This window comes from Pleurodeles waltl, chromosome 7 (assembly GCF_031143425.1).
Source record: "Pleurodeles waltl isolate 20211129_DDA chromosome 7, aPleWal1.hap1.20221129, whole genome shotgun sequence".
NCBI lineage: Eukaryota > Metazoa > Chordata > Amphibia > Caudata > Salamandridae > Pleurodeles > Pleurodeles waltl.
Genome location: NC_090446.1, coordinates 1,188,740,463 through 1,188,760,550, shown reverse-complemented (window position 1 = coordinate 1,188,760,550; position 20,088 = coordinate 1,188,740,463). Strand labels below are relative to the sequence as shown.

The window sequence follows — 20,088 nt, the reverse complement described above, 5'->3', positions numbered from 1 at the left end:
GAGTGGACTTTTGTTGAATGGATAGGAGCAGTACGAGCAGAAAATGAGTAATAAAATTTAAAGTTGTTCCAAACAGGGCCCCACAAAATATTTCTTGCCATGTCCCTCCAAAATCATCACGATGACACTGGCTCTCACCCCCACACACACACACATCTCCCCACAAAATTGGGAAAACAAATATTTTACAGCAGACGACAATAATTCTTTGCAGGACTTTCAAATGGACAGTACCAGCATTTTCTTCAGTACTCCAATCAATGGAAATAGAATTCCCGTATTACACACAGGGCTGCATGGCTTTCAATAGGACAGCGACTGTGTTCTGCAGCACATTTGTCCTTTGGAATGAGGAGGGGCGTAACGTAGGCCCCTACAGCTTCTGCAGCACCTGGGGGCTCCAAACCCTTCACTAGCCTGTAAACCTTTCAGAGGATCATGACCACCTCGCAAGAAGGCAAATTCTGGACAGTGACAGTAAAAATTCAGGACAAAGGTAAAAAAAAAATTACGGACTTTTCTGAGAACGTCGCACAATTATAAAAAAGACATCAGGCAGAAGTACAAGCTAAAAGAAGTTTATGCTGTTTAGTTTATATTTCACATTGGAGTATTGAGCAAACATTCACAAATAACTAGATGTAATGAAAGATGAAAAAACAAGCAAAGATATATACACCAAGCAGAATTTGATAGCCATCATAAGGGGTTGTTTTCTGAATTCTACCCCCATTGGCTCACCCGCCTCTAGCTTCGTCCCTGACAGGGCCAGCTTTACTGCTGGCGGAAGTCGGTATGACAATCTTTGTTGGTGCCTCTCCCCAAAAGACCAACTTATCCAAAGGTGTCCTTAACACCACCCTCCAATGGTGTTCCTCATCTCTACATAGACCCTCTCATGTGTATTTAATTTACTTTATAGCAATACTCATTGCAGGTATATAGGGCAGGGTGTTCATGTGCGTTACATCACACACATATAAGACAGAGACAATAACTCGTGTTTGTATGACAATGTGTAGGAAATGTTACTTAAGATAATGATGGCTACAAGGTATAGGAGTCACAGGTCATCCATACTGGTAGGATGTATATGGTCTAGAGAAATACAAACCCAGGTTTAAAACATAACCTAGTGGTTGGGGTTGTTTTTACTAACAAGTATTCATAATTGTCCTAAATAACCCTATTTATCATTCTTGAAATAACGAAAGATGGGGAAAAACAAATGCTAGTAACAGAAAGGAACTACGTGACAACAACAGTAACCCACTGAGCTATCTACATAAAAAACATTTGTTTCATTTGCATCTAGTTATTTGCAGGGGTCCATTATCCTACTGTACTACTTAGACTCTGTGCTGTGTTACATAGACTCTGAAGTCTATGAAAGATATTTTAAAATGTAAATCTTTCCCCCTAGGCCATCTTCCCCAGAGCTTGGCACATGGTGTCGGGAGACCAGATAAAAAAAAGAGATATTTGACAAAAATAGAAGATGAACCACAATTTTACATCTCCCCAGGGGCACAGATTGACGATGCTCATTCACATACTAACACACACCAGAAGGTACTAAGGAAATAAAATGCATTTTTTAAGCCCATCATTTTATCCAGTCATTAAATCGCCTTCTGATTACAGTTGCTAACCAGTATTGTGTTGAAAACTAATAATGGCTGCCTTTCACTGTTTTCATTTGGCCCTCGTTGAAAACTGGGACACAAGCCAAATTTACTGCAATTTGCCAGGACAACAGGTGAAAACACAGGACTGTCCCAGCGAATACGGGACATCTGGTGAGAAACTAGAAACCCCTGGGTAAAAGCAAAATGTCTTGCCCTAGGCCAGGGCAGGAAGAGGCACATCACATGCTAAGACTGGCCCACTGTCATTCTGTATGTGACGATCAGCCACAGACAGAATGACAATGCGCAGGTTGATCATCAGTGCGAGACTGGTAGGGGCTTCTCTTGTTCACAGAGGAGTTTGAGCTGCCGCAGTCGGGAGTTCTGCAGAACTCTGAGGTGGAATGCATGGGGGTGGGGTGGATTGGAGTGGGGTGGAGCACAGCTTGCTGCAATCCCCAAAATTACAGCCAAAGGGCGTTCGTAAAAGGGATCGTCACAGACAACGGATGTGATGCCCAAATTACGGACTGTCCATGAAATTTACAGATGGGTTGTCACCCTATTTCAGAGGAGCCCCATTCCGCCCTAAACCAATGTATATTCGAGACATAGGAGACTCGAGGCCCCTCTTCCCATTCTGCAGGGGAGTGCCATCATTTCACCTTATGCCATTGGAACTGAGGAAAGTCTACATGCTTTGAAAGACCATTTTATTTTAAAATTCACGCTACCAACACATCTCTTTATAGCAATCTATGCTTTGAGTGGAAGAGTACAAGGGATTTTTCACTGCTGCCTTTTTTATACCTATTCTGTGTATGCGAATAAAGCCTCGTAGATACTGGATGTGCTGTACCTGTTGAGTAACTGAAACCTTGCACTGCTGCTGCTTATGCTGTGCCTTCCCTGTGTAAGTAAGATTGTGCTACTGCTGCCTGTGCTGCAGGGGGGAGGTGTGTGCGTGTGTGTGCCCGACAGTTATTGTATTCTGTATTCACCAACATCCAACTCCAAAAAGTCTATAAAGAGACTAATAAATAACGAAAACACCCACACCCTCTCATGACCTGGTCTGAACTAGAACCTAAAGGAACCCAGGCACATTTTGTAGTGAGCACAGCGACTGAGCCTGCCAACTACAAGGAGGGCTTGGAGGAACGTGGGGGGGGGGGGGGGGGGGGGGGGGGGGGGGGGGGCAAGGGAGGGGGGGTTCCTCCCCCCACAAGAAAATGTGGGAACAAATGGGAAAAATGGTGCATTCTAAAACACATTTTTTGTTAAAAAGTCATTTCTATTAGCTTTTAAAGCATACTAAATGATGAACTTACAGCACATCAAAATACAGGAGTCTTTCTTGAGGCCCCTCAATGATTCCCTATCTCTCATCCTTCAAGAGTGCCCCCATCTTTCCATAGCCGTTTTCTCACATGTATTTAATTTTTTATAGCACTCTTCATGCCAGTGTAGAGTGTCTGAGCACTTTACATCATACACACACATAGAAACAGTGAATACTACATGTGTAAATCAGTGTACCAATGCATGGAGACCACTCACAGCCCTGCATGGACACCTATCACCATAGCATGCACACCGAAGATGGATCGGTTGAGGTAAGTGGGGCTGGGATTTTTTTTAGGGGTGGAAGACAATTTTTTTAAATTTTAGGGTGCATGGGGGGATAGGGATCAGTGCTTGGGAGCTGGGGTAGATTAAAGGGCAGGGGGTTAGGGGTGTCGGGGTAGTTTGGTGGATGTCAGGGCCGGGAGGGTCGAGGTAGATTAAAGGGCATGGGGGCCAGGGTAGTTTGGTGGATGTCAGGGCCATGGGGGGGAGTTGGGGGTAGATTAAAGGGCAGGGGAGCTGGGGGAGGTTTTTAGAGGGGAACAGGGGGTTTGGGGCTCAGAGCCGGGAAGGATGGGCGGGTAAGCAGGAAGGAGCAGGAAGAAGGATAGGTCAAGGTAAGTGGGACTGGGGTTGTTTTTAGGGGTGGGGATTTTTTTTTAATTTTAGGGGTGCGTGGGGGGGTTTATGGCTCAGGGCCAGGGGGGTTGGAGTAGATTTAAGGGCAGGCGGGAGGTGGGGTCGGGGTACTTTGGTGGATTTAGGCCTCAGGGCAGGGGGGGGGTCAGAGTAGTTCGGGGAAGGGAGGTTTTAAGAGGTTCATGGGGGTTTTTGGGCTCAGGGCGTGGTAGTTTTTGAAATTTAGGCTTCAGGGCAGGATGGGAGGGTTAGGGTAGTTTGAGGAGGTATTGAGGGGTGCATGGGGGGTTTAGGGCTCAGGGCATGGGAGTCGGGTAGTTTTTGGAATTTAGGGCTCAGGGCCAAGGGGTTGTCGGGGTACATTTGGGGGCAGGGGTAGTTTTGTGGATTTGGGAGTAAGGGTGGGGGGGAAGGGTAGTTTTACGGGCAGGGGCGCAAATGAAGGCTGGTGATTTTAGGGCTCAGGGCAGGGGGCGGGTAGATTTTAAGGGTAAGGGGGCCGGGTGGTTGGGGTGATTTTGTGGATTTAGGCCTTGGGGTAGTTTTAAGAGCAGGGGAGATCAGGGGGCTCGGGTAGTTTTTTTAGGTTTAGGGTTCGGTTAGGGTAATTTAAAGTACAGGGGCGTGTTAGGGTGTAGGGCAAGGGGGGAATTTACCACGCATATTACTTTACCACACATGCTGTTACAACAGAAATTGTTGTAAAGGCATGCGTGGTAAAGCAATGCGTGTTAAAGATGCGGTTGTGGTTCTGACCGCGTTGTTCAGGCATGCGTTGTTTTTGCATGCATGGTTGTGTCATACAACTGTCAAACGATTAAGAACAGAGTGTGACTGGATACAATCATGTGATATAAAACTCACAATAACTTGAGTTTATTGAAATAATTGTGGTGGTGAATGTTTATGTGGATCCAGAAAGAAAGTTATGTGATATAGATCAAAAACAATGGTTTAGTACAGACCTAGCAAATGTAGGCGCATTGTATGGACATAGTCCAGTTTTAACATTGGGGGACCTTAATATGCGCTTGTCGTCATTACGGGAGGATATCGAACCAGGAAATATGCTAGCTGCCTATCATATCCCACCAGCTGTTTTTCTGAAATGCAGTAACTCGAAAACTGCACGTGATATGCAAAAAACCCAACTTGAAGGGGGATTTGCTTGTCTGAATGGTCGTATGGTCTTGGATAAGCCTGCAAAACAAACCTTCCAACATGGAAATTTGAAAGGGCCGATTGGTTACATTTTTATGCATTTCTGGAATTTTGAGAAATGTCAAAACATACAGATGTTAGAGTGGCGACCCTGAGTGCCCCAACCTGAAACAGGTGGACGAGGGGGTCATGCAGCTCCTATCCGGTCCCTGGGAAACATACAACAGGAGGTGCCTCATGCTAAAGTGTGCCTGGAGAAGCTAAGGACAGGTGACTGGCCAGTGCCCTCAGCCCGGACGATACCACCAGGCAGGTAACTTCAGCTAAGAACACATATGCACCCTATGTGAGGTGAGAGTGCATGTGATGTGTTGTGGGAAGTAAAGGCTGCTACTGACCTGTTACAGCGACGGGGGCCCAGGGTACTAGATGTGAAGCATGGCAGACACCTGGAGCCATCTGGTACTGCAGTGCATGGAATCGGTGCCTGGAGAGGTGTGGCGCTCCCCCCCTGTTCACCACAGATTTCTTTGGCGGCCCAGAGAAGGAGTGAGATTGGCTTGAGGGCATTGGTGGAGGCATTAGCACTGGGTCCCAGGCACCGTAGGAGAGAGCCACTGTGAGCAACTGTCTCACCATAGGGTTGGAGGAAAGGCGCAGATGGCGACAGAACATCTGGCCACATGTGAGGGGGTACAACCAGACAGTGTGCTGGCAGTGCCGACACCCCTGAGCTTGGGAAGGATGCAACAGCTGTTGAGGAAAACTGAAAAGCCTGCTGGGGACCTGTAACTGAACTTCCTTACAGGAATGCTGCCTACACAATTTGGTATACTTCTGATAGCAGAAATGGTCTGTAATGTGTATTTTGCAAGTATGTGTGCCATGGAGCGCGGCCCTGGCCAGGCGGGTTCCAGTTTGACAGTGCAGAGTATTCTTCCTTCTGCTACGGGTGGCTGGTCACTTCTAGAGTGTCTGTGCTGGGGGTCCTGATGTTACACACAAGAAGGGGAGGGACATACACACACACACACACACACACCCTGCTGGAAGTAAAGGCAGGTAGCCAAAAATATCTGGGTGGGGACAGCCTCACTGGACCCACCACCGTATAGTATGGACATGGGTGGAACCTGATCTCTGCATTGAGCTGGATATTTGGCTGAGCAATGAGGTCACGTGACTGCCTACTAGTTGTGAGTTGGGTAGTTGTCATACAGCTCCATTTGGATCACCTTGTGGTTAACACACTGCTGTTTTAGCACCCTTACGTTGCCGGTCTAACATGGAAAAGCACAGTTGTTTATAGTTTGAGGTGCTTACCCAGGAGGGAGGGATGTGTGCTATTGAGACACAATCGCACACAGGGAATCTCACATACAGGAGTGGATAAGATGCTATATGGCGCATTTGAACAGACACATCCCCATCTTACGCATGTGCGTGGTGAAGGGAGAGGAGACATGCAAGATAAATGATTAGACACATTACATATTGCTACCTGGAGCATAAGGGGTCTTAATGCCTACATGTAGGAAAATGGCTCCCTGTTGCAGTTACCCCCCACTTTTAGCCTGATACTGATGCTGACTTGACTGAGGAGTGTGCTGGGACCCTGCTAACCAGGCCCCAGCACCAGTGTTTTTTTCACTAAAAATGTACCATTGTTTCCACAATTGGCACACCCCTGGCACACAGATAAGTCCCTTGTAAAAGGTACCAGTGGTACCAAGGGCCCTGTGACCAGGGAAGGTCCCTAAGGGCTGCAGCATATATTGTGCCACCCTAAGGGACCCCTCACCTAACACATTCACACTGCCATTGTAGATTATGTGTTGGTGGGGAGAAAAAGGCAAAGTCGACATGGCATCCCCCCTCAGGATGCCATGCCTACAAAATACTGCCTGTGGCATAGGTAAGTCACCCCTCTAGCAGGCCTTACAGCCCTAAGGCAGGGTGCACTATACCACAGGTGAGGGCATAGCTGCATGAGCAATATGCCCCTACAGTGTCTAAGTCTATTCTTAGACATTGTAAGTACAGTATGGCCATATTAAGTATATGGTCTGGGAGTTTGTCAAAAACAGACTCCACAGCTCCATAATGGCTACACTGAATACTGGGAAGTTTGGTATCAAACTTCTCAGAATAATAAACCCACACTGATGCCAGTGTTGGATTTATTAAAAAAATGCACACGGAGGGCATCTTGGAGATGCCCCCTGTATTTTACCCAATCCTTCAGTGCAGGACTGACTGGTCTGTGCCAGCCTGCTGCTGAGAGATGAGTTTCTGACCCTCTGGGGTGAGAGCCTTTGTGCTCTCTGAGGCCAGAAACACAGCCTGCACTGGGTGGAGATGCTTAACACCTCCCCCCTGCAGGAACTGTAACACCTAGCAGTGAGCCTCAAAGGCTCAAGCTTTGTGTTACAATGCCCCAGGGCACTCCAGCTAATGGAGATGCCCGCCCCCTGGACACAGCCCCCACTTTTGGCGGCAAGTCCAGGGGAGATAATGAGAAAAACAAGGAGGAGTCACCACCAGTTAGGACAGCCCCTAAGGTGTCCTGAGCTGAGGTGACCCCTGCCTTTAGAAATCCTCCATCTTGGTTTTGGAGGATTCCCCCAATAGGATTAGGGATGTACCCCCCTCCCCACAGGGAGGAGGCACAAAGAGGGTGTAGCCACCCTCAAGGACAGTAGCCATTGGCTACTGCCCTCCCGGACATAAACACACCCATAAATTCAGTATTTAGGGGCACCCCAGATCCCAGGAAATTAGATTCCTGCAACCTGAAGAAACAAGAAGAACTGCTGACCTACAAGCCTGCAGAGAAGGAGGAAGACGACAACTGCTTTGGCCCCAGCCCTACCGGCCTGTCTCCAACTTCGAAAACCTGCTCCAGCGACGCATCTGACAGGGACCAGCGACCTCTGAAGCCTCAGAGGACTACCCTTGACTAAAGGACCAAGAAACTCCCGTGAACTCCCGTGAACAGCGGGCCTGTTCAAAACCAGTTACTTCTTTGCAACAAAGAAGCAACTTTCAAAGACTGCATGTTTCCCACCGGAAGCGTGAGACTTCACACTCTGCACCCGACGCCCCCGGCTCAAGATCCAGAGAACATACACCTCAGGAAGGACTCCCCAGTGACTGCGAGCCCGTGAGTACCCAGAGACGACCCCCCTGAGCCGACCACCCTGAGCCCCCACAGCGACGCCTGCAGAGAGAATCCAGAGGCCCCCCTGACCGTGACTGCCTGTAACAAGGGACCCGAAGCCTGGAACCAACACTGCACCTGCAGCCCCCAGGACCTGAAGGGACCAAACTTCAATGTAGGAGTGACCCCCAGGCAACCCTCTGCCTAGCCCAGGTGGTGGCTGTCCCAAGAAGCCCTCCCCTGTGCCTGCCTGAACCGCTAGAGTGACCCCCGGGTCCCTCCATTGTTTCCTACCTGAAACCCGACGCCTGCTTTGCACACTGCACCCGGCCGTCCCTGTGCCGCTGAGGGTTTTGTGTGCCTACTTGTGTCCCTCCCAGTGCTCTACAAAACCCCCCTGGTCTGCCCCCCGAGGATGCGTGTACTTACCTGCTGGTAGACTGGAACCTGAGCACCCCTGTTCTCCATAGGCGCCTATGTGTTTTGGGCACCTCTTTGACCTCTGCACCTGACCGGCCCTGTGCTGCTGGTGTGGTAACTTTGGGGTTGCCTTGAACCCCCAACAGTGGGCTGCCTATGCCGCAGGACTGAGACTTGTAACTGTTTTACTTACCTCCTAATCTAACCTTTACCTCTCCCAGGAACTGTTAATTTTTGCACTGTGTCCACTTTGAAAAGAGCTTATTGCCATTTTTACAAAGACTGTATATGAAATTGCTTTTATTCAAAGTTCCTAAAGTATCTAAGTGAAGTACCTTACATTTAAAGTGTTTACTGTAAATCTTGAACCTGTGGTTCTTAAAATAAACTAAGAAAATATATTTTTCAATATAAAAACCTATTGGCCTGGAGTAAGTCTTTGAGTGTGTGTTCCTCATTTATTGCCTGTGTGTGTACAACAAATGCTTAACACTACCCTCTGATAAGCCTACTGCTCGACCACACTACCACAAAATAGAGCATTAGAATTATCTACTTTTGCCACTATCTTACCTCTGAGCGGAACACTTGGACTCTGTGCACACTATTTCTTACTTTGAAATAGTACGTACAGAGCCAACTTTCTACACTACATGAAACAATAGAGGGTACAAACAGACCTCCACAGACACCCGGAGATGCGTCTCACCAATGAGGAACCACTAAAGCTGCGAGGGAAATGTTGGGGAGAGATGTACCCTCGACATATTCTTCTTTCACAAGGAGGACCCTGATCTGGATTGTCCATGGGTTGTCATTCCAGCACCATTATGTCCACACCGACATCAAGGAATGCTTTGTGTTCCTCTGTGGCCTACTGGAAGGCAGGGAGGTCTGCTTACTAAATTCTTACACATCCAACACAAATGATAAGGCAATTTACTTGTCTATAATGGACATTCTGCTCCCATATGTAGATGTCATTTGGGATGGAGACTTTAACTGCGTCTTGGATGCTGACCTTGACAGATGCCCAGACACAGCACAAAACCAGGAGTGACAGCAGCCCTAACTGAAGTGATGGTCCACCTGGATTGTATCGACATATGACACATGCTACATTCCACAATGAAGCAGTACTCCTGCTACTGGGCCACACACCACATGCATAGCCAGCTGGAAGGCATATTGGTAACACAAACTCACAGCCTCACTATACCTGCAGCACAGAATCTGAATAGATTCTTCTCAGATCACGCGCAACTATCGGTGGCTTACGTGGCCCACAGCAGGGACTTGCTCCATCACATAGCGACCAGCTCCACGATGCGGTAAGGGGTCCTGTCTTTCATGATGACATCAGAACAGCACTAGATGAACAGCTGGAACACAAGTGGGGTGCCACACGGAGTAGAGCGATGGAGTTGGAGGCACTGAAGGTGGTAGTGAGAGGAGACTGTGGGGGTCATTCTGACCCCGGCGGTCTAAGACCGCCGGGGCCAGGGTCGGCGGGAGCACCGCCGACAGGCCGGCGGTGCTCCCAAGGGCATTCCGACCGCGGCGGTAAAGCCGCGGTCGGACCGGCAACACTGGCGGTCTCCCGCCAGTGTACCGCCGCCCTTTGGAATCCTCCAAGGCGGCGCAGCTAGCAGAGGGGATTCCGACCCCCCCTACCGCCATCCAGTTCCCGGCGGTCCGCCCGCCGGGAACCGGATGGCGGTAGGGGGGGTCGCGGGGCCCCTGGGGGCCCCTGCAGTGCCCATGCCACTGGCATGGGCACTGCAGGGGACCCCGTAAGAGGGCCCCTACAAGTATTTCACTGTCTGCTTGGCAGACAGTGAAATACGCGACGGGTGCAACAGCACCCGTCGCACCTTCCCACTCCGCCGGCTCGATTACGAGCCGGCATCCTCGTGGGAAGGGAGTTTTTCCCTGGGCTGGCGGGCGGTCTTTTGGCGACCGCCCGCCAGCCCAGGGAAAAACTTAGAATACCCTCCGCGGTCTACTGACCGCGGTGCGGTATTTCGGAGGGGGGAACTCTGGCGGGCGGCCTCCGCCGCCCGCCAGAGTTAGAATGACCCCCTGTATGTTGAAAACGTATGGCTTTAGGTGACAGCTGACATGTGAGTTACAACAAAAAGAGAACAGCCAGGCGGAACTGCAGAGAGGAGAGGGAGTGCGCTCACCTGGCCCCATTTGGAACCTCTCTTGGTACTCTGTTGGGAGATCACAGAAATTTGGGATGCCCTACACAAGCATAATGTCCATGAATACAGACAGAGGCTGCATGCAGAGGGGAATAGGTCAGGCAGGATGTTGGCGTGACTTTTGAAGTGAGAGGCCCTGCATTCCCTGATCCTTTCCCTTAACAAAACAGATGGAACAAGAGTGGTGACACAAACGGGCATAAACCTGGTGTTGCCAACATACCTGTCAACCCTATACAGGATGCCCATGGGTACTAATCATCAGCAGATAACAAATTTCCTGAGTACAATTCTCATCCTGGCAGAGGACAGGTTGGGGCTGGAAGCTGAGGTAACACAAGAGGAAGTGCTCACTGCCATCAAGTGCCTAGTGATAGGGAAGACACTGGGAAGTGATGGACTTCCCCCTCAATTCTACCAGTCCTACGCGGACATTCTTGCAGACTGCCCCTAGAGGTGTACCTGGAGGCCAGAACCAGTGCCAGTCTCCCTGCCACCCTGAGGGAAGCCATCATGGTCATTGTGCTGAAGCTGGACAAGAACCAGGCAAAGATGGCCTTGTACGGACCCTTCTAAATGCTAAATGGGAATAGAAAGATCCTTACTTTGCTGCTCACCAACAGACTGCTGCCAAAGGTGGGGGCATTAATGCCTAAGGGCTATTTGCAGTTTATCCCAGGGTGGAGCACAATGAAGAGCCTGTGGCACCTCAGACACATCCTATATCCCATACAAAATTCCAAAATAATGGGGCCCTTGTGGATTTAGACACAGAGAAGGCTTTTGATAACCTCAACTGGGTTTATATGTTTGAGGTCCTGACCAAGATGGGGTTTGGACCGCAATTCCTCAAGTGGATGAAGCTCCTGTATAATCTGCCCATGGTGCAACTTCACACCGGTTGGCGGCTGTCACCACAGTGGTCTATTGAGCGAGGCATGAGGCAGGGATGCCCCCTGTCCCTGCAGTTCTTTGTCCTCGTGTTGGAACCTGTGGCTATGAGGTTGAGGCATAACCTGTACCCTTAGGTTATGAGGGTGGGTGAGATGATGCATGTGGTGTTCATGTATGCGGATGACATGCTGATGTACCTGGCCCACCCGGGGGAGTCTCTCGCCATCCTGTTCCAGGAATTGGCCACATTCAGAGAAGTGTCTGGCCTAAAGATGAACAGACAGAAGATGGTACTGTACCCCCATGTGGCTCTGACCTGACTTGTGCTCCTAAAGAGGTGCTGCTCGATATTTTGGGACCTCCGCAAACTCTAAACATCCTTAGTATGGGCTCTGGGTCAACACAAGGTCAGACTGGAGGTACTGAAACTGAGCAGAGTGGAAGAGGAGTTCAGCCTCCCCAAACTTGAACGTTATTATATGGTATCACAACTGCAGCATGCGATAAAGTGGTAGACAACAGAGCCAGCTGGGAGAAGCAACTCCTGAGGGGCTTGGAGGAGTTGGAGAAGCTCCCTTTGTGTCTCATGAGAGGCAACAGGCAACTGGCCAGAGGTGGTGTCACAGGTTGTGGCAGTGTGAGACAGGGTGATATCCCAGGTCCCTCGACATCCACTGTTTAACAGATCCCACCCGTTGGACTGGTTGCAGCTGTTTTGAAAGATATAACCAGTAATGACAATGCGAGACTGGACGGATGGGGGCTGCCTTCGGTTGGGGGACCTCTGTCCTTCACATACTTTCATCACATTTGAGGAGGCCAGGGAGGGCTTCAGGGTTGCAGCATGGCAGTTCCTGCACTTTGCAAAGCTGGTGCTCACAACTAGAGAGATCTGGACAGGCTTCTCGAAGGTGCCATAGGTGTCCCAGACCATGGGGATAATGCTGGAGCGCAGACAGGGGAGACAGTTGATGGACAGATTATTGTATCAGGTGATCGCAGCTGACCAACTAACACCACAGATCAAAGGCATGATCTGCATGAGATACCGATCTGGAAACCCTACTCACAACGGCAGAATGGACACTGGCCTGTGCATAGGTTCAGGAGGTCCCAAGTAATGCCAGGTTCAAACTCACACATTTTCACTTCCTCCACTGTACGTCCATGATCCCTGCTACACTACACAGACTACACAGGATTTACCTTGGACAACCCTTGGAGTGCCCAAGGTGCAGCTAACCAGGTGTTGCCTTCGTTCACATGACCTAGATAAGTAGGATGTTATGGACGTACTGGGAGGATGTGGATGAGAAACTGAAGGGTGCGAGGGGGATGGTCATTTAGCTCACGATCCAACATTGGATATTGTGCCTGATTCCCAGACCAAAGAACATAGCAATACAATATAACTTCATGAAACTGAGTCTCTAGCTCACTAGACAACGGATGGCAATACGATGGCGGGCCAGTCCCACAGTGGACAAATGGCAGAGAGAAGTGCAGGAATGGGTGCTAGTAGAAGCGATACGACTCAAGCAGGTCCATGCGGATGACAGGGTGAATTAAGACCTCATGGACTGGACAGATATGCTCCAGTGGCGGTTTCTTTTCAAGGGCAGGGAAGCATCACCCACACGTCCTGCAAGCTGAGCAGGAAAAATAGAATAGCAATGAAAAGATTTCATTGCCATTTTCTTTCTTCCTACACAGTGCGCACCAGCTCAGAGACATGCCTGGCGTGCCCTGTCATGCCGGAAGCAGAGGTATCAGAGGACTGCCTCTGCTTCCGGCAGCAGAGGGCTGGAGCAGTGCCTGGGCTCGATGCTCCAAAGTGTGCATGTCACTTTGGCTGGCTGCTTTGTGCCAGCCAAAGTGACATGCGCACTTTGAAGTTCTCCACACAGCTCTTTAAAGTGTTACCAGCAGCACGTCAACATGACGGTATACTCCAAACATCTTTCAGGAGGTGAACTCGAGTTCACTGACTTGTCATCCAAATAACATATCTTCAAATAATCTCTCTGCTCTTTTGCATGTAGGTCAAAGGATGATAATTGCAAGTATGGTCTCTGTACACTAATATTTTCCTGCCCTATAAAAAAAACCTTAGTGCATTACAAGGTAAGGGTAAACTGCTGAACTCGCTGTTCATGGCCTTTCACAATCACTCCCTCCTTTGCCAAACATACCAAGTTAATGTGACACAGCCGCTGACAAAATTCATCTAAGTTTACTTCCTGTCATATAATTATGACGTCCCATGTTTTTTGCATCACTTCTGCTACTAATATCGTTGTAAGGAAGCTTCTCACCGTTGTCACTGCGATTATATTACACATCCTCAGAAGGGAAACTGGGAAATTGAGCCTGAATGGCGTTTCGGTTTCTCATGCCTTTGCTGAGACCACCAGAAAGTGCCAGCACCCTCTTTGCACGAAAAATCTAACAGATCTAGACACGATATCAATTTATGTTGAACAAGCCATTCCTGTTGGCTTTTTAAATGACTATTTGTTTTCCTGCTACCTCGTGGCAATATCTGACTTTTTAGAACAACCTATTTATATATGAATTCTAGTAACAGGTTTTCCCCAAAAGCCCATCATATGTTCCGCACCTCCCTTCTACCTCTCATTATATATAAACCTCACTCTTTTCTACTGTGTACAAATGCTATATTTTGGCAGAAAACAGCATACGGTAGCATGAAATCTCAGTATACGTTGTGCCCTTCTTCTCTGGGTCTCCATGTTGTGGTTTACGGTAACAAGTACTTGGATTCTTAAGAAAATGTCTATATCTAAAACTGTTTTATTTAGTTTTATGAGAACCACATAGATTCCATTGCTTGTTGCATCTCCATTTATCATACCGATGTTTCGTTTTCAGTGAGGCGACGACCGAAAGTTGTCCAGGTTGCTTCCCAACAATGTCAGACGAGGAGAGCAGTAAGGACAGTTCCTCCGAGTGCCCAGTTTGCTATGAGCGCCTCCACAGTACGTCCACAGCAGAGAGGAGGCTGAGCTGCGGCCACACTTTCTGCCACGACTGCTTGGTGAAGTATTTGGTGACGGCCAAGCAAGAAGGACCAATCAAGAAAAACATTGTCTGCCCCCTCTGCAGATATGTCACATTTCTGAACAAGAAAGGCATATGCTGGCACCCCAAGCCTGAAGAGAAAGCAAAAACTCTGGAGGTGCCATTGTCGCCATCTTGTTTAAGGCATCCAGTGGAACTGGGATCTACAAATACATTGGTAGTTCCCAACACTGAGGTCATAGCCATTGATAATGACACCCAGCACGACTTTCCAAGGTACCTAGCTATCTGTCCGACGGAATCGCGAACTGCATCCACCAACAATTTGGCCGCATCCCAGATCTTCGTCATCAGTGAATATGGCCGGCCAATGGACAATGAAGAGAGTGAAAGGCAAACCTCAGCAAGCCCACGCACAGGACTAAACTGCTGTCGTTCTCCATCACTGATACTGCTCTTGTTGATGATTCTGGTGGTCGCCATTTTGGCAGCTGTACTTCCATGGATTCTCATCTCCAAAAGAAACACATGAATACCTAAGAGCTTTATCTGCACAAAGATAAACTGCAATTTGTGGTATTCATCAAGTGGCTGGGCATTTCAATGTTCAAAGTATTGATGGAATTTCTAATTCTGCAAGGACATTTGTTCCAAATGAAAGTCATGACTTTGACACGATGGGTCATAGTTTTATACCAATCATTTGTTCGCATATTGTAATATATAGTAATAAAGACAACAAGGTTCACGTCTGTTCCAACATTATGGTCTACAGGTAAACTGTATTACAATGACAGCAAAAATAAACAGGCAGTAAATCCAACATACTTAGAGTGTTATTTAGAGATAGAGTTTGATGGAGTACTCACTCCCCCAAAGTATAGATTTGGCTGCTCTGTAAAGAGTTGGATGAACCACCATGTTTCAGTCGGCAGAGTCCTTGCTGGCTCTGCTGGTGGAAATGTTAGACCTACTATCCAGCAAACATCAAACCTCAGTCTAAGTACCTTAGACCATTGACGTATTTAGGGTGGACGTTCAGACATACTTTTTTCATGCTCAGGACTGCCAGGAAAAGCCTGCCAGTCCTTAATAATAAAAAAATACCCATGTACACTGGAAGAAACTCCCAGTGCCATTCGTTCTTTTGTGTTACAAAATCAAACTTCTGCTAAGGGACTCTTTTAAAAAAAAACATAAACATTAACTGAATGGCTGCATGAACAAGGCGGCTAACATACAGTGCCTTCAGAGGAACCACCTTAATGGTGGTTCCTTTGAAGGCATAGAGATCACCACCTGGCAGGGTGACAGATGTTATGACCTTTGACATGCCGGTGGGTTGGCGGGACACCAACAACATTTTAGGTAACCCCCTAAAGTTTCTCTATGAAAAGTAGTATTCAACAGGATATGTGCATTACTAAAAGCCAAGTAGTTAAACAATTGGTAAATTATTTATGTGCAAATTGATTACGTGCACAGTGTACTCAATCACATCTTGCCTAGAAAATGTGTTTGCTCAAGGATATCATCAGAGAACAGGCATCCCACAGCACAATATCAAGGAAACCCAGCTTCTGAGGCAAAAAGTGAAGTTTACCTATGCCTGTAATTCAGAAGCCCACAAATGCAGGAGTCATTCAGAGATATAAGTATTGTGCTGTACGCACAACATTAATTCACAGTTCCTATAACATATAAATGCAGCAAAGACCCAGTGTAACCCAAACTAAGGGCATCTGAGTTGGAAAATGCAAACATTTGATTAGCTAAATGTGCAGCAACAATATTGACAGAGCATACCTTAGTTGATTGTGTGTGATCTGTGATATTATGGTATACAAAAGCTATTGTAATTTGTCTCTAATTTAGGCCAGCAGAATATATTTCATAAGTCTTTAGCAACAAGGAAGTTGGTGACTTCAAGGCTATACGCATTAATACCGCCAGCAGTATTTAAATGGATTACTGTTTATCCAAGAGAGCACTTGTAGCAATAATAGGGCTCCATCTTTTCGGTTCAATTCTCAGGGACAACTTTATCAACAAGTTGCATCATCCTTGTGCCATGCAAAAAAGCACAAGGGAAATACAGCTACTAAGTCAGATTATCAAGCCACGCAAGGCCATCATGTGTGGCCCGGTGTGGCTTGGTAAATCTAGCGTAAGGCAATGGAGCACAAATTGCTGCATTGCATTACTTTACCCCTGGGAGGCATTCATAGGTGAAGCGTGTTTTTTTTCATGGTAGACCTGGAATGTGTCAACACACTACGCCTCCCCAGGTGGAGTGTTATGAGGAGATATCTATGTGTATGAGTTATAGCTTTTATTAAAGAAGATACCACACCCATGCTTGGACACCTCAGAATCCTACAGTTTAAAGACACTTTTGCTTGATGCTATTACATTTACACAACGAGAGCAGACTTGTAGGTTAGATGTCACAGCTTTACCTCATAAATACACTTGGCTCGGGGGTGACATCTCTTACCACTTACTTTATGAACTTTAAAGAGCATCATTATAAGTGTGTCAATAAGTTACACTTAAACATCCAATGTGTCATTCAGAAGACGTGTTCATACTTAGAAGTTACTAACAACTGTTAGATACCTTCATAAAAACAAAATCATAAAAAAACTTCTGTGATACTTTCACTTATTTATACAGTCTTTTGTGACTTATGATGGCATGTACAAATCAGATGGGCCCACTGACTGTATGTGTGCCATAAAGAATGAATTACCAAGTCGATAAATAAAAGTGAATGTCTGTGAATGCTTGTGGTCTGCTCTGTTGATTTTTGCGACAATGTTTAACAAAATTACTCTATGGTGAGGCAGCCAGTTTGGGTTTGCCTCCTGGTTTTCTCAGTACTTTTACTCTGTTATATTATTACACCTTGACTCATTTCAGTGTTAGACTGTGGTGTGCTCTAGCAAACATTGTTTAATTAATTTAATTCCTAAAGTGACCTTCAAAGAGACTTTTATCTAAAACTCTTTTCCTTCAAAGTACAGTGCAATTTATTGTCTAGTCCTATTGCCAGATGACACTTCCCTTCTGAATAGCACGTGTATTAGATTGCAGTACTAACCAGCTTTGATTTATTAACATGAAAACTGAAAAATTCTTGTGCAAAAAAGACCTTCCTTTTTCTCTTTACTGAATTCTCACCAAGAGATGAGTGAAATAATGTTAAGTACTTAAATATGAATTTTTCTAGAAAAAATGTGTCTAAGAGAATCTAGCTGCACCCGAGGACAAAAGAGATTTAGCACACTCTGTAGAATATCTGGCCTGATTTCTGTTGTAAATATTTTCTATTTTTAGGTGGTGCCTACAGTTCAACATGTGATAGTTTTGGCGGGGGTCAGAAAAAAATCAACTGTGACAAGTAATTTATGGGAAACACATGTTCAAAAAGGGTTATCTCCAGTCACCATTGAGAGACTGGAATAAGGTTAAAGTGATTTCCTGATTAAGTGCAATTGCCTAATATCAAAAACGTACTGCTATCAAAGAATCATACTTTTTAAGATCAGCTTATCGGTATATTAGCTCTCATCTTCATTTGTGAAATCCAAAATAAGATAAAGCCAATTACATTTTTCATGAAATTGGTTACTTAGAAGATCTCGCACTGCATCAAAGAAATACAATTAAACCACAGTTTTCAGGAAGATTTAAAAATATCGGCTATTATTCAGATTGCCAATGGACTTTAATTTGTAGTTTAATTTTGAGAAATACCTGAAGCAAGTAACAATACCACAGGACAGAACGTTTTTATCAAGGAAAACATTTAATCAACTTTCTTATACAGTGAGACAACACATGCAGAGTCAAAATTTAGACTGGGTGAATGAATTGCTCAAAGTCGGAAAGATGTGGGTTTTTCATTCTATTATATTTCCTTTTATAAACAAAATACTACAGCTTAACTAGATTTCTTACATGTAATATTATAAACGAAAAGGTTTTGTAGGGAAATTTAATGTGTAAGAAAATGCTAAAATATCAACTTCCTTTTTTATTATTTATTAAATATGTTTTCAAATTAAAAACAAGTTTGAGTAAATATATTTTAAATACATTTATTTTATGGTATGTAATTTGTGTTTCTTTCAATTAAAGCAATATTTTTCTGTTACAACGTTTTCTTCACACCGTTCGCCAGGCAATAAAAGCTATTTTAGCTTTCATGATAGGCTAGTCAAGAGTAACTGAGGTCATGCTCAAAGGGCCCTTGTGGGCTTGTTAGATAGGTCTTTAGCTACAGGGCCTTATGTATCAGAGGGTTTTACCTATTCTGTGTCTATGTAAAATGTGTAACCACCCATGGGGCATAATGTTTCAGTTATTAGTTACTTTTTGTAGTTAAGGCATAATCAAATCCTGAATGTGTGGGTTTCTTGTTTTAGAGTAGCTGCATTACAGTCCATATATGCAAAGTGAAAATATATCTTGCATCAGCACTAAACTTCACAGATCTTGCACATCGAGAGTTTGTAGGACCTTCAGTAAAATGAGCATATTTGTTAAGTCACAAAAGGCCAAGGATAACAACATATACAATGCTCATTATCTTTATATTTAAATGTGTACTTACAAGAACAACATTGGATTGTTGCCAAGACAATGGTAATTGGAGGTGGCCACTGCAACATCATGGGTATTCTGCCACAATATAGCGCACTATTCATTATAGCGCACTTCTAATCTCACACCTTAAATAATGCATCTTTTAGTGGTGCTATTAATGGGACAAATTGCTTGCAGACTGGTGGGGAGCTAAGAAATAGGAACAGCAGAGAAGGTTTATTTTCAGATTCACAAATTAGTTTGGCAATTTGTGGAGCTCAAATCGCAATCTCAAATTATTTTATGGCACCAATGAAAACACTGAAAAGAAAACAATTCCGAATAGACCTGCTCAAGATGGATATATATGTGAAAAATATATTTTCACTTGTTTGCAAAACTGGCTGTCATTAGAAAGATAATGCAAAACAGGTGGAAGATCTACCGAACATTAAAAAGCAAAATAAGAAATTTGGTGGATTTTCCTATGTCCGGCAGAGCTACCTGGGAGGAATGTATTAGGCAAGAAGTGGCTTAGCAACTGAGTTTCACCTGTAGGAATGCAGCATAAATGGCTTAAAAACAATGCGTATGGTCTTGCAGGTGCATATTTTTGCCATAAGTAGCCAATGTTCTAAAATGACCCAAGAACCACCACATTTTACGTAATCTGGAGTTATCAAAAAAGGTACTAAGGAAAACCTACGAAAAGATTTGCTGTAATCCCTGTATGAGAAATCAACACTGTGATACATCATTATGAATGTGAAACACCAGCACCAGAACAATTTACCAAGGACTTTGAGCTTATAAAACATGAGGGCACCACCTTTCCAATCTGGGGAGCCCAAGTAAGTTGAATATAAAAAGGAAAACTCAGATCGCCTCCCCCTTTCCGAGGGATGCAGGATCCTGAAGGATGCAGAAATAGTCACAGACTGGCAAGTCGCCAGGTATTGGAGGGCCAAATAGCAGGGAAACCACACTAGATAAGCTTGAG

At 45.9% G+C, this 20,088-nt stretch overlaps 1 protein-coding gene across 1 annotated transcript in view; it reads left to right on the top strand.

Annotated features, from left to right (window-relative positions):
• Nucleotides 1–18,487, top strand: part of LOC138246079 (RING finger protein 222-like) — a 36,739-nt gene extending 18,252 nt beyond the window's left edge. The window contains exon 2 of the mRNA XM_069200296.1: nucleotides 14,349–18,487. Within this exon, the coding sequence (XP_069056397.1) occupies nucleotides 14,389–15,030 (642 nt within the window). The 5' untranslated portion in view covers nucleotides 14,349–14,388 and the 3' untranslated portion in view covers nucleotides 15,031–18,487. The remainder of the gene's footprint in view (nucleotides 1–14,348) is intronic.
• Nucleotides 18,488–20,088: the final 1,601 nt, after the last annotated feature.